General features: G+C 43.6%; 1 protein-coding gene across 1 annotated transcript; it reads left to right on the top strand.

Annotated features, from left to right (window-relative positions):
• The first annotated feature begins 4511 nt into the window (after positions 1–4511).
• Positions 4512–9836, top strand: LOC129716633 (uncharacterized). The gene is made up of 2 exons (XM_055666468.1): positions 4512–4683; positions 6235–9836. Exons 1-2 carry the CDS (start codon positions 4512–4514, stop codon positions 9834–9836), a joined length of 3774 nt encoding a protein of 1257 aa, XP_055522443.1.
• Positions 9837–13402: the final 3566 nt, after the last annotated feature.

Below are 13402 nucleotides of genomic sequence, written 5' to 3'. Positions count from 1 at the left end.
GTGTGAGTGTTCTTATGTGCTTTGAGACTGGGTTGAAGAAATCCTTCGAGAGAATCATTTGAATCATTTGCTGAGATCTTTCTTCGAGGCGTTTTTTTACTGTTGAACTTTTTTTTTCAAGCCTTCAAACACGTTTTCAGCGATTCTTGTTAAGAATCATTTAGGGCATCGAACGTCTTCGGCAGGTTTTTGCATAAGACTGCGGTAAAAAATCGGTCCTTTATATTTGTTGGTTTATAAGCGTTTTTAAAAATTATTTAGGATTAATTTTTTTTCCAACCTTTCTGATATTTTCGGGAAAGCTTTTCAAAGTGGTTTTCAACTTAATTTGGTGACAATTTCTCAAATGATTATTTTTCCTGGAGTAGAAAAACTTTTCAAATTTAAGAGTAATTTTCTTCGAGGGCTTATATATTTTGGCATACATTTTATCAAAATACGTTTGTGATTTCCTGGTTAAATTTAGGACTATTTCTTTATTTGACTTATTAAGGGAGTAAACTTTGTTTTGTGATATTTGTTTGGTTATTTTTGGTTATTGGAAGAGTTAGGCGATTAGATGGCAGACGACGACGCACAGTGCGTTGAATGTATGGGTACGCGGGACAAAAATCAAAACAGCCATTCTAGTATTTTGTTCCATTGGTGTGACACGAAAAATGTTAGTACCGATGAGAGCTACTATTTGCATGATTGACGAATGCCAAATTCATAATCGCAAATATGTCTCAAACGCCATTTTTTTGTACAGAAGCATAAAATGATAATTTTACAAGAATATTATCCATTTAGAGATAAAAGGCTCGAAAAGCATATTCAAATTATTTATAGCGATGAATAAGTGACCTTAACGCCATAAAAAGTAGTTTTTACTATTATTTTTTATTTAATTCCCTTTCAATTATTTTTATATATGGTTTACTGTTGCAAAAAATTTAGACATCATTAATCCAGGGTGTTATACATAAAAATAAGGGACAGATGTACGATGAATTGCTCACTCTTGGTTCCAGAGGTATCATTCGAAAATGCGAATACCGGTTGAAAGAGCAAACTTGAGCAATGGCAATCGCTTCCAAAGTTTGAAGGATATTACAAATAAGTGGAAAAAGTCAAATTCAGAGAAGTACTTTTGGGTACTTTTTTTGACGATCGATTTTAAATCGAAAGTATCTTTTTTCTCTTATCATAAAGAAGCACCACCAAGAAGCCTTTAACTTCCACATGCGCTACGTTATGTCTCAATAGTTACATTTGAAATGTAGTAGTTACATACCTCTACCGTTGTTATTTTGGTTTTAACTTGAAAAGATATAGAGTTTATTGAAAAATTAATTTGGAAACTGGGATTTTTTTTTTAAAAATAACGTGTCACTTGAATAGTTGAAACCACTTCACAGTAGATGCGTTTCATAATCGTATGGGTGAACTTATGAGGTGAATAATATCATTACAGTGTGTCTCAAACATGTATAAAACATATCAGCATATAGAATTGGTTCAATAAGAAATCCACTTTTTTGATTTTTGTCTATGGAACGTTGCACGGTGCGACGGCCCTTGAAGCCTCCAAGGAATAAAATCTGCGGAAATTTATTGTCAAGCAATACTACGAGGGCAAACATGTGAATGAGATGGAGGAGATTTTCGGCCGGCTGTTCTTTGCTAGATTGTAGCTGGATGAAAAGCAGTGAACGCATTATCTATTTCCAAGTGATTCTGAAAATTCAAGATGGTGGCTCGAAGTCGGCCATTTCTGGCTTCAGCACCATTTCCCCTTAACGTCCAAGCAAGTTGATAAGGGGAGCAAATCAAACACGCATTTTCCAAGCAGTATAAAGCCTTTTAACAGTACGGATCCTTAAATTAACGGTCTGTTTTACCAACAAAACAGAGCTGTCGAGTTGCCTTGGAAATGATAGATGAGCGGTTCAGGTTAAAATTAAGCTTAGCGTCGAGTAAAGCACTGATGTCGTTTACATGATAGTAGAAGACCGGTCAACAACGGACCAGAATTTCACGCGGCAGATTCATCGATTTCAAAGCCGCATTAAATACAATTGACCGGAAAGAGCTATGGAAGATCATGGACGAGAATGGCTTTTCTGGGAAGCTGATCCAACTGATGATGCTGTGTAAAGATTTCGAGTGCGGTCTTAAACCTGTTTTAAACACGTAACGGACTTCAACACGGTGCGGTCTTTCCTGCCTCCTGTTTAACATTGCGCTTGAAGGTGTCATGAAAGTGCAGTCTTTAAGAAAAGCCGACAACTGCAGCAGAGAAATCCGCCTGAGTGTTGTAGCTGGAAGTCGTGCCTACTGCGGACTCCACAAAACATTGTGACACAGATGAAATCCTGAGAGATATTTCACGAGGAGAGTAAGTAAGCAAGAATTGGTTTACCAAGAAGGAACTTAACAAAATCAAAAGAGCGACCAGTCGAAAAAGAATAGTTTTTTTCCTCAATCTCTCGAGGCTCCCGCAGTTGTTATGACCTCTGCTCCTATGCAGACTCGTCGTCTCTTAGATGTATTGAGATCTGACTCTTGCATGACGTAATTCAATAGAATGGCTTCAATCGAATTATCTGAACTTAAGGTCGGTGCAGAAACGGGACACCCAAGAGCCGATTCGGCAGGACCATGCAGCGGAACAGAATCAGTTGATGTCGGTACATGTATGCATTGCTTGAATTTTTGAAACCTTTCCAAGGCTCAAATGTTGTCTCCGGAATTTTAATTACTTTTGATGACTTGCGAATCGATTGCCTTCCAGATTTGAGAAAATATGACTGAAAAGATTCGTTTTGGCATCTTCCCTTCATTATTTTTACGTTGAGCGGCTCAAAAATAGCGAGATCCATAGGTTGCAGCAAATGAGTTCAGCGGGGACGGGACACGAGGCATATGGACGCTAGGCATATTAGGCATAGTATGCTAGACATACATACGCGAGGCATAATGGATACGAGGCATACTGCCACAAGGCATAACGGACGCGAGGCCGAATGGACATAAGGCCGAAAGGATGCGAGGCCGAATAAACGCGAGGCCGAATGGACGCGAGGCCGATTCCGATGTTGTACGATCCCATGAGTTCCAATTTTGTAGTTCAGGTGTAAATATATTCCTATAGAGTTTAGGTTGGGTTTAATATTTATCTTGAAAGGCGGCACTAAGCCGCCGTGGTTTCCGCAGTCCAAGCCGGCCGCCGACCCACCGTCGAAAGCGGCAGCCTCTCGCACCCAAACGACTGCTCTTTGCTAGGTCTACTTAAACAGAGTTTCCTTCCTTAGCATTCGCTCGAACAGCGTGTCGGCTGAAGATCGCGAGTGTATTGCTTTCCAAGAAGGCTGTGATGATGACGACAATACCGTGGCTCACTTCCCCTTGGCTTTGTGTCAATTCGACCTTGTATCCATTCGGCCTCGCATACATTCGGCCTCGCGTCCATATGCCTCATGTCCGCATGCCTGCCGTCCATTATGCCTAGCGTACTATGCCACGCGTCCATATGCCTCGCGTCTGTATGCTTAACGGGGTGTCATCGAGTTCAGCTGCAGCTCGCCAGCCATGTCGTTTGCGGAGGCCCCGCAGGTCGTCTTCCACTTGATCGAGCCACCTTGCTCGCTGCGCACCCCGTCGCCTCGTTCCAGTCAATTCGTTATTGTTAGATTCCATATTATTTCTAAGATTATTAATAGTTAAAATCACCCAAACTAGAATCCATCTCCCTTTTACGCATTTTTTAAATGCACCCTAAATGATTGCGATCGAATCGCAGCTTTCTACAGCTTCCGACTGGGGCTTGTACTTCTGTTCAGCTCAGTTAGTTGTTCTCTTTGATTATGACCCTCGATCAGACCGGTCACTATACCCGCGTGTGCAAATAAATCCCGTTGAAAAATATATACTAAATAGTTAATAAAGGTTATAGTTTGATTACACAATACAAGTGATTTGATTTGGTGATAACCCAACGCTACAACACCTGTGATCTATCCCAGACGATTCAATGGTGCCGTGACCAGGATCACAGGTGTGGACTCCTGGAAATTTAATCACGAAATTTTCAACTCTAACCTCTCTAGGAGAGAGAAGTTCCCGAAGGATTGCAGAGTTATAATTTATACAATGCCTATTTATTGATAGGTACATGTGAGTACCTGTCCAACTACCATACATTTCGCGAGCGGTACTTTTTTGGTTGTCTTTTGATTCTCCCATAAAGGTAAAGCCGTCGTAAATCACGGTCGCCCGACACGTGTTATTTGCCCCTACTGGAAATTATCCCTAAGTGCCCCACGGGACGCGAATGAACCTAATACCCACCCAAGTGCAACAATAACCCGGAATTCAGTTATATCACCGAAGTAACGATCGGTTCCCGCTACACCTTTTACAAATCTCACCCGCAGCAAATAGTTGTCCTCTTGAGAGTTCCTGCTAACAAAATAAAACAAGGCCTGCTTACTGACAGGCACAGCCTATTGTACACACAATTTACCACCATGGCGGAGAAGAAACTCAAGCAAAAGGAATTGAAACGTCGGAATATCATCGATTCCGTCTCACGCATCGAGGATTATCTACAAAACTACAATCACGATCGAGACCAACACGAATTAGCGATACGGTCAGAAAAACTGGATAGTTTGATGGAAGATTTCGAGACAGTACAAGGTGAATATGAGATTTTGGATGATAGTGAAGCATTTATCGCATCGAATACGCAATTGAGGGCTCAAATGGAGGAGAAGTTTTTTCGGATTAAAGGTGGCTTGATTTCTAAACGTCCTCCCCCTGTCGCAAACCCTGTGCAACCACAGAATTTAGCTCCGGTCATACCCCACATCTCTAATGTGAAACTTCCTACTATCGCATTACCTGTATTTGACGGTGATCTTAATGAGTGGCTTACCTTCCATGACTCATTTGCCTCTCTTATCCACACATCGGCTGAAGTCCCTAGCATTCAAAAATTTCAATACCTTCGTTCTTCATTAAAAGGCGAAGCGTTAAAACTAATCGAGTCATTAACCATAACCGCAGATAATTATGCTGTTGCTTGGCAAGCACTGCTTGATAGGTACTCCAATGAATATTTACTGAAGAAAAAGCACTAACAATCTTTGCTATTCGGTGTTAAGGTCTGCAATAAATCGCCTCTAGCACTACGTACCATAATTGAAGAGTTCGAACGACATGTTAAAATACTTTCCCAGTTAGGCGAACCCACACGACACTGGAGTAGTTTGTTGGTACAGTTGCTTTGTTCGCGATTAGATGATCGTACCCTTAAAGACTGGGAGGAATATATATCTAATGATGGTGAACCTACCTACGCTAATCTCATCAGTTTCTTAACAAAAAAATCTAGAGCATTGGAATCGCTATCCATGGGCTCAGAATCAACAGTACCGTCCCACAATAGAATAACTCACGCACCAAAACAGTCGAAGCTACCATATATTCCCCCCGCCAATCGTATTAATGCTTACACTGCATCAGATATTCCCCCGCCTCGTTGTTTAGCATGCAATCAGTATCATCTTTTAGTAAAGTGCCCCGTCTTCGAGAGAATGCCACTGAAAGATCGTTTGCAACTAGTAAATACAAAAAGGATTTGCAGTAACTGTTTCAGAAGCGATCATTTTGCTAGAAATTGTAATTCATCCTACTCTTGTCGCATTTGCCAAAAACGGCATCACTCGCTATTGCACCCCGGCTTTGAAACCACTGGAACTAACAACGAGATACCAAATCGAAACTTCGGACAATCAAATTTCCGCCAACAACCCGTCAGCTCTAACTTGATCAATATTATGGAGAAAAACACATCAAAACCCGACTCACTGATGATGTATAACGCTGCAATAGGATCCAGATCGGTGAATGTTTTGCTCTCGACTGCCGTTTTAGTTATTATTGATGGCTTTGGAAGGGGACATTTGGCTCGCGCACTATTAGACTCGGGATCGCAATGTAATGTGATGAGCGAGCGTCTTTGTCAGCAGCTTCGTCTACCCAGACATCGTATTAACCAATCCGTCTTTGGTGTTGGTGAATCAAAAACCCGAGTGACTGCTTCAGTAGCAACTGAGATCCAATCGAGATTCGGTGATTTCTCATGTACAATAAATTGTCTGGTATTACGCAAATTAACATCCTATTTGCCTTCAACCAGTTTTGCCGCAAATAGATGGACCATCCCTAGTGAGTTACCTCTTGCAGACCCAGAATTCAATGTATCCCAAAAAGTGGATCTCATCATAGGTGCGGAACATTTTTATACACTGTTAAAGGGTGGCCGGATGGAAATAGGCAACCCATCACCAACTCTTGTTGAGAGTGTGTTTGGCTGGCTCGTCTCGGGTAGGGTTGATATGGAGACTGATTCCCGACCACTGGTGTGCTGTTTATCTACTTTAGATACGCTAGAGTCAATTGATCGCAATTTAGAACGCTTTTGGAAGATAGAAGAGGTTAATATCTCGACAGCAACCCCTACTGAACAGTATTGTGAGGAGTTTTACAAACAGACTGTGGATAGAGACGCTACAGGTCGATATGTGGTCAAATACCCAAAAAAAGACGGTTTTTCTTATATGCTAGGGCAATCTTATGATAACGCCCTTCGTCGCTTACAAAGTTTGGAGCGAAAACTAGAGAAAAATGAGGATTTGGAGAAAACTTACCATGCCTTTATTGAGGAATTTTTGTCGTTAGGACATATGCGCGAGATATCCGCTGATGAATGTGAACCCGCCACAGTATTTTATCTCCCACATCATGCTGTCATAAAAGACACTAGTACGACAACCAAGGTTCGAAGTGTTTTCGACGCATCAGCAAAATCGAGCACTGGCTATTCCTTGAATGATACACTTTTCGTTGGTCCGGTCATCCAAGAAGATTTACTAACCCTGGTTATCCGTTTTCGCAAGTATAAAGTTGCACTACTGGCGGACATTGAAAAAATGTACCGCCAAGTTTCGATACACCCTGATGATCAACCTCTCCAACGCATATTGTGGAGATTCAGTCAAAACGACCCTGTTAAAAAATATCAGCTAACTACAGTTACCTACGGTTTAGCACCATCGTCATTTCTAGCCACCAGGACGTTAAAGCAGCTAGCAGACGATGAAGGAGAATCGTTTCCACTAGCCGCAGAAGAATTAAAACACAGTTTTTATATGGATGATTTTATTAGTGGAGCGTCGGACGTTAAAACTGCTTCCCAACTTTGTACACAAATGGTCGAGTTGCTTAGTTTGGGCGGTTTCCGTTTGAGAAAATGGTGCTGCAATTTTCCCGAAGTTCTGGCTGACTTACCATCCGAATATATTAACACACAATCTGCCAGATCATTCGACGCGGAGGAGGCTGTAAAGACACTGGGAATCAGTTGGGAACCCACATCTGATGTACTCCGATTTGATTTAGGCACGCATACAATTGTAGAGCCGATTACAAAACGAAGCATTTTATCCGTGATAGCTCGTTTATACGATCCACTTGGATTGATAGCCCCGATCGTGGTTCGAGCGAAGGTGCTGATGCAGCATTTGTGGACGTTAGCTATAGACTGGGATGAAGAGGTTCCATTTGAGGTGAAAACGAGGTGGAAGAAATTTGTTTCGGAATTGGCCGATTTATCATGTTTTCGTATTAATCGATACACATTTGGCGAGGGGGAAATACAAGTGCACTGCTTTGCAGATGCATCTGAGATAGCGTATGGTGCTGTTGTATACATTAGAACCATCGGTGCCTCTGGAGAAATTAAGATCGAACTGTTGACATCGAAATCTCGTGTAAGCCCACTTAAAAGGTGCAGTATTCCTAGATTAGAGCTTTGCGCTGCAAAAACCGCAGCCCATCTTTTTCGCAAAGTGCAATTGGCTTTAGACGTCCAGTTTTCATCAGTATGGTTTTGGTCGGATTCGATGGTGGTACTTCATTGGCTGCGTATGTCACCGCACACTTGCAAGACCTTTGTAGCAAATAGAATAGCAGAAATTCAGGAGTTAACCCATAATGCGAAATGGTTGCATGTGCCTGGGAAAAATAACCCAGCGGATTTAGTATCCCGTGGTTTGTCGGTAGGAGAATTAGTGAACAGCAAACTTTGGAAATATGGACCTGAATGGTTGCATGAGGAGGAGGGACATTGGCCCAAGCAAGAATTGGAAGCCTTCACCACACCATCAGATGAAATTCTTGAACGAAAAGCCGCTATCTTTGTTATTCAAACAGTAGTTTCAAGCGACACATTGATAAACCGTTTTTCCTCCTTTCATCGTATGATACGAGTCATTGCATATTGCTTACGCTTTGTCCGCACGTGCAAAGGTGAAAATTTAGCAGACTCCGTTGTACTTTCCGTTGATGAACTTAATGTTGCCAAAACCACCTTGATAAAATTAGTACAAAGAGAAGCCTTTGGGGATGAAATCAAGCAATTGGCAGCAGGTAAACAATTGTTTAAAAGGTCCAGCCTCAGACTTCTAAACCCATTTTTGGATATGGCTGGTGTGATACGAGTTGGTGGCCGGCTCAGACTTTCGGATGAAGGATATGATTTCAAGCACCCAATACTACTACCTGGATTTCATTACTTTACTCGTTTACTGTTGATGTCAAACCATTTGAAAACCTTACATGGGGGAGTTTCGCTCACACTTGCAGTCACTCGTAATGAATTTTGGCCTACTAATGGTAGGCGAGCAGTGCGTAACACGATTCATAAATGCTATCGCTGCATTCGTGCGAATCCTCAACCGATAAAACAACCTATAGGGCAATTGCCACATGCCCGTGTCAGTCCTAGTCGCCCATTTTCCATCACTGGAATCGATTATTGCGGACCAGTTTTTGTTAAAACTCCGGGTCGGAAAGCATCCCCGATTAAAGCTTATATAGCAATATTCGTGTGTTTTAGCACCAAGGCTGTGCATATCGAGTTAGTGGGCGATTTAAGCACAGCATCCTTCATGTCCGCACTTAGACGCTTCATTGCCAGACGTGGCTGTCCGCAACAGATTTTTTCGGACAATGGTACAAATTTCGCCGGTGCTAAAAATGAACTGCATGGCCTGTATCAAATGCTCAAGAACCGTACCGAAAATAACCGTATCGCAAATAGTCTCGCAACAGAGGGAATCACTTGGCATACTATACCACCACGTGCGCCAAACTTTGGCGGCCTATGGGAGGCTGCTGTGAAGGTGGCGAAAACGCATCTCCGTCGTCAACTGGGAAACACAACACTGTACTATGAGGATTTGGTGACGATATTAACCCAAATTGAGGGCTGTATGAACTCTCGGCCACTAGCCCCTTTGTCTGAAGATCCCAATGACATGGAAGTTATTACACCGAGTCACTTTCTTATCGGTTCATCTTTGCAAGCTATACCCGATTCAGATTGGAAAAATGTGCCGATCAATAGACTAAACCGCTTTCAGTTCGTGCAACAAAGAGTGCAACAATTTTGGTGCCGCTGGAGAAGCGAATACCTGAAGGAGCTTCAGCGACAATCCCACATAAATCCGGAAAAGGTTAACCTCAAGGTTGGTCAACTGGTAATTCTGAAGGATCAACTTTTACCACCCACTCAATGGCCATTGGCGCGTATTGAAGCGCTTTATCCTGGGCGAGATAATATTTCTCGAGTTGTACTGCTGAGAACATCATCTGGAATATTTAAAAGACCATCGTGCAAGGTGTGTCCGTTACCTTGTGCATTCGACGAGTATGACGAAACCAGCGCGACCCCCAACCATGCTGGAGACGTCGCGGATTTTTCGGAGCAAGCAGTTTATAGTTAGAAATTAAGTACAATTGTGAAATAATTCATTTCAGGTGGCCGGTCATGTTAGATTCCATATTATTTCTAAGATTATTAATAGTTAAAATCACCCAAACTAGAATCCATCTCCCTTTTACGCATTTTTTAAATGCACCCTAAATGATTGCGATCGAATCGCAGCTTTCTACAGCTTCCGACTGGGGCTTGTACTTCTGTTCAGCTCAGTTAGTTGTTCTCTTTGATTATGACCCTCGATCAGACCGGTCACTATACCCGCGTGTGCAAATAAATCCCGTTGAAAAATATATACTGAATAGTTAATAAAGGTTATAGTTTGATTACACAATACAAGTGATTTGATTTGGTGATAACCCAACGCTACAACACCTGTGATCTATCCCAGACGATTCAGTTATCAAGAATCATTTTCACCGGGTTGTCGTCCGACATTTTAACGACATGCCCAGCCCACCGCAGTCTCCCGATTTTCACCGTTTCAACGATGAGTGGTTCTCCCAGCAGCTGATGCAACTCGTGGTTCATCCGCCTCCGCCATGATCCATCTTCAATCTGCACTTCACGACAGATGGTACGTAGCATCTTCCGTTCGAAAACCTTAAGGACGCGTTGGTTTGGAGTCCAAAGTAGGCACGATTTCCTGTCATAAGCCGTCGACGAATTTCTCTGCTGGTGTCGTTGTCAGCAGTCACCAGTGAGCCCAGGTACACGAACTCGTCCTCCACCTCGATTTCATCACCGCTAATATGAATTCGTGGCGGGAGGTTAACACTGTCTCCTCTGGAACCTCTTCCTCTCATGTACTTGGTCTTCGAAGCGTTTATGGCCAGTCCAATTCGTCCGGCTTCAGCCTACAGTCTGATGTACGTCTCCGTCATCTTTTCAAGGGTTCGTGCTACAATATCAATGTCATCGGCGAAGCCAAAGAGCTGAACAGACCTTCTAAAAATCGTGCCACTCCTGTCAATACCAGCCCTACCTATCACACCTTCCAAAGCGATGTTGAATAGCAAGCACGATAATCCATCACCTTGCCGTAATCCTCTTCGAGATTCGAAGGGACCCGAGAGTGTCCCCGAAACTCGAACTACGCACATCATCCGATCCATCGTCGACATGACCAACCGTGTCAGTTTATCCGGAAAGCCGTAATCGTGCATAATCTGCCATAGCTGGCCTCGAACGATTGTGTCGTAGGCCGATTTAAAATCGATGAACAAGTGATGTGTGGGCACGTTATACTCAAAGCACTTCTGTAGAACTAGCCGTACCGCGAATATTTGGTCCGTGGTGGCGCGAGCACCCATAAACCCCGCTTGGTATTGCCCCACGAATTCCCTTGCAAACGGTGATAGTCGACGGCACAGAATTTGAGTGAGTACCTTGTAGGCGGCGTTCAGCAACGTGATTGCGCGGTAGTTGCAGCAAACCAACTTGTCGCCTTTTTTGTAGATGGGGCACACTGTACCCTCCATCCACTCCTCCGGTATTACCTCCTACTCCCAAATCTTGGCAATAACCCAGTGTAGCGCCTTAGCCAGTGATTCACCACCGTAATTTAACAGCTCGTTGGGGAGTTGGTCAGCTCCAGCGGCTTTATTGTTTTTCACCCGGCCAATCACCTTACACTTGTTCGTGAGAAGGTTGCCGCCCAGGTCCCTGCACATGTCGGCTTGTGGCACATAGCCTTTGTGGGAACAGTTCAGCTTCTCGTAGAACTTTAGTGTGTCATTCGCACGGTACAGTTCCTCCATCGCCTCGCGATCTTGATCTTCCTCCTGGCGCTTCTTCTTTCGTAAGACCGAGTTTTGCGTATTCCGTGCCCGTCGGTAGCGCTTAACGTTCGCCCTCGTTTGGTGTTGTAGCATTCTCGCTCGTGCTGCATTTTTCTCTTCCACTAACTGTTCGAACTCGTCGTCAAACCAGTCGTTTCTCCTGTTCGGAGCCATAGTACCAAGCGCCGCTACAGCAGTACTACCTTTGGCTGATCGAATGTCCCTCCAGCCATCTTCAAGAGTAGCTGCGCCAAGCTGCTCTTCCGTTGGTAATACTGCTTCCAGCTGCTGCGCGTACTCCCATGCAACCTCGACAGTTGCCCAATGTTTGGTCGCGGTGGGAGACTTTGACGCGTGTTTCGCACCGTCGAAAGTTTTGAGCGCATGCATATATACTGCAACAAGGTAATGGTCCGAATCAATATTCGCACTGCGGTAGGTGCGAACGTTGATGACGTCAGAGAAGAATTTACCATCGATTAGAACGTGGTCGATTTGGTTCTTGTAAGTCAGGTGATCTCCAGGTGGCTTTGTGAATGTCTTTGCGGGGAAAGAAGGTACTTCTGACTATCATACCGCGGAAGGCTGCAAAGTTCACACATCGTTGGCCGTTATCATTTGATGCGGCTTGCAGGCCTTTTCGGCCCTATCACCGGTCTGTACATTGCCTCTCGTCCTATCTGAGCGTTCATATCACCGATGACGATCTCAACGTCCCGTTGCAGGCAGCTATCATACACCTGCTCCAGCTGCGCATAGAACGCTTCTTTCTCATCGTCGGCTCTTCCTTTGTGTGGGCAGTGCACGTTGATGATGCTGTAGTTGAAGAACCGGCCCTTAATTCTCAACTTACACATCCTCGCACTGATCGGCTGCCACCCGATCACGAGTTGGCGCATCCCAGCAACATAAAGCCCGTCCCAAGCTCGTTGGTAGTGTCACAGCTCTGATAAGAGTTAGCCTCTCGATTAGGATTGGGCGATCTTCGGGGAAAGATCGATTTTGAGAATCGATTCATTCAAACGGTCCTTGGATCGATCCACCCAAAAGATCGGAGCTGCGGAATCGATCTCAACTGGATCGATCTTTTATAGCACTTTTTTGCGGCGCTGTGAAATTCATACTAACTGATTGGAACTAAAGTTTATGTTATGTTGTTATGTTATGTTATATTTACAAATTCCATCTGACAATTTTTGTCTTAATGAATAAAATAACAACTAGAGACGATTAACAATAAATAATTAGCGAATCCGCAGGCGACGTAAAAAAGTGTTGATGGGTTCGTTGAAGTCGAGCAGTTCTGCAACCTCGTTGAACCTCGTAGACATAAACCTAATTGCATCATGCTGGCCGTACCGACTATACCTTGCCTCCAAGTTCAAAAGCTGACGTCTCCGCAGATTCCTTTCTGGAGCGTAGAGATTTAATTCTGCGAGAATAGCGGGTGAATCGATTTCATTATTCAGGACCTTCGCAACAAAGATAATTTGTGCGTTAGATCTTCTTCTCTCCAACGTCTCCATCCCCAATAACATGCAGCGGTGCTCATAGGGGGGCAACCTCGTAGCGTCATGCCAAGGAAGATGCCTTAGTGCCATACGCACGAATTTTTTCTGAACAGCTTCCATGCGATCGATCCAGACCTTGTTGAACGGACACCAAGCGACAACCGCTGATTCGAGCATCGATCTTACCAGGGCGCAGTACAAAGCTTTCATGCACAGTGGATCGCGGAATCCATCGGCAATTCTAAAAATAAATCCTAGTTGCTTGTTGGCTCTTAAAATGA

Source organism: Wyeomyia smithii, chromosome 1 (genome assembly GCF_029784165.1).
Source record: "Wyeomyia smithii strain HCP4-BCI-WySm-NY-G18 chromosome 1, ASM2978416v1, whole genome shotgun sequence".
NCBI classification, from domain to species: Eukaryota; Metazoa; Arthropoda; class Insecta; order Diptera; family Culicidae; genus Wyeomyia; species Wyeomyia smithii.
The sequence above is the reverse complement of the archived record's forward strand: the minus strand, read 5'-3'. Positions and strand labels throughout refer to the sequence as shown.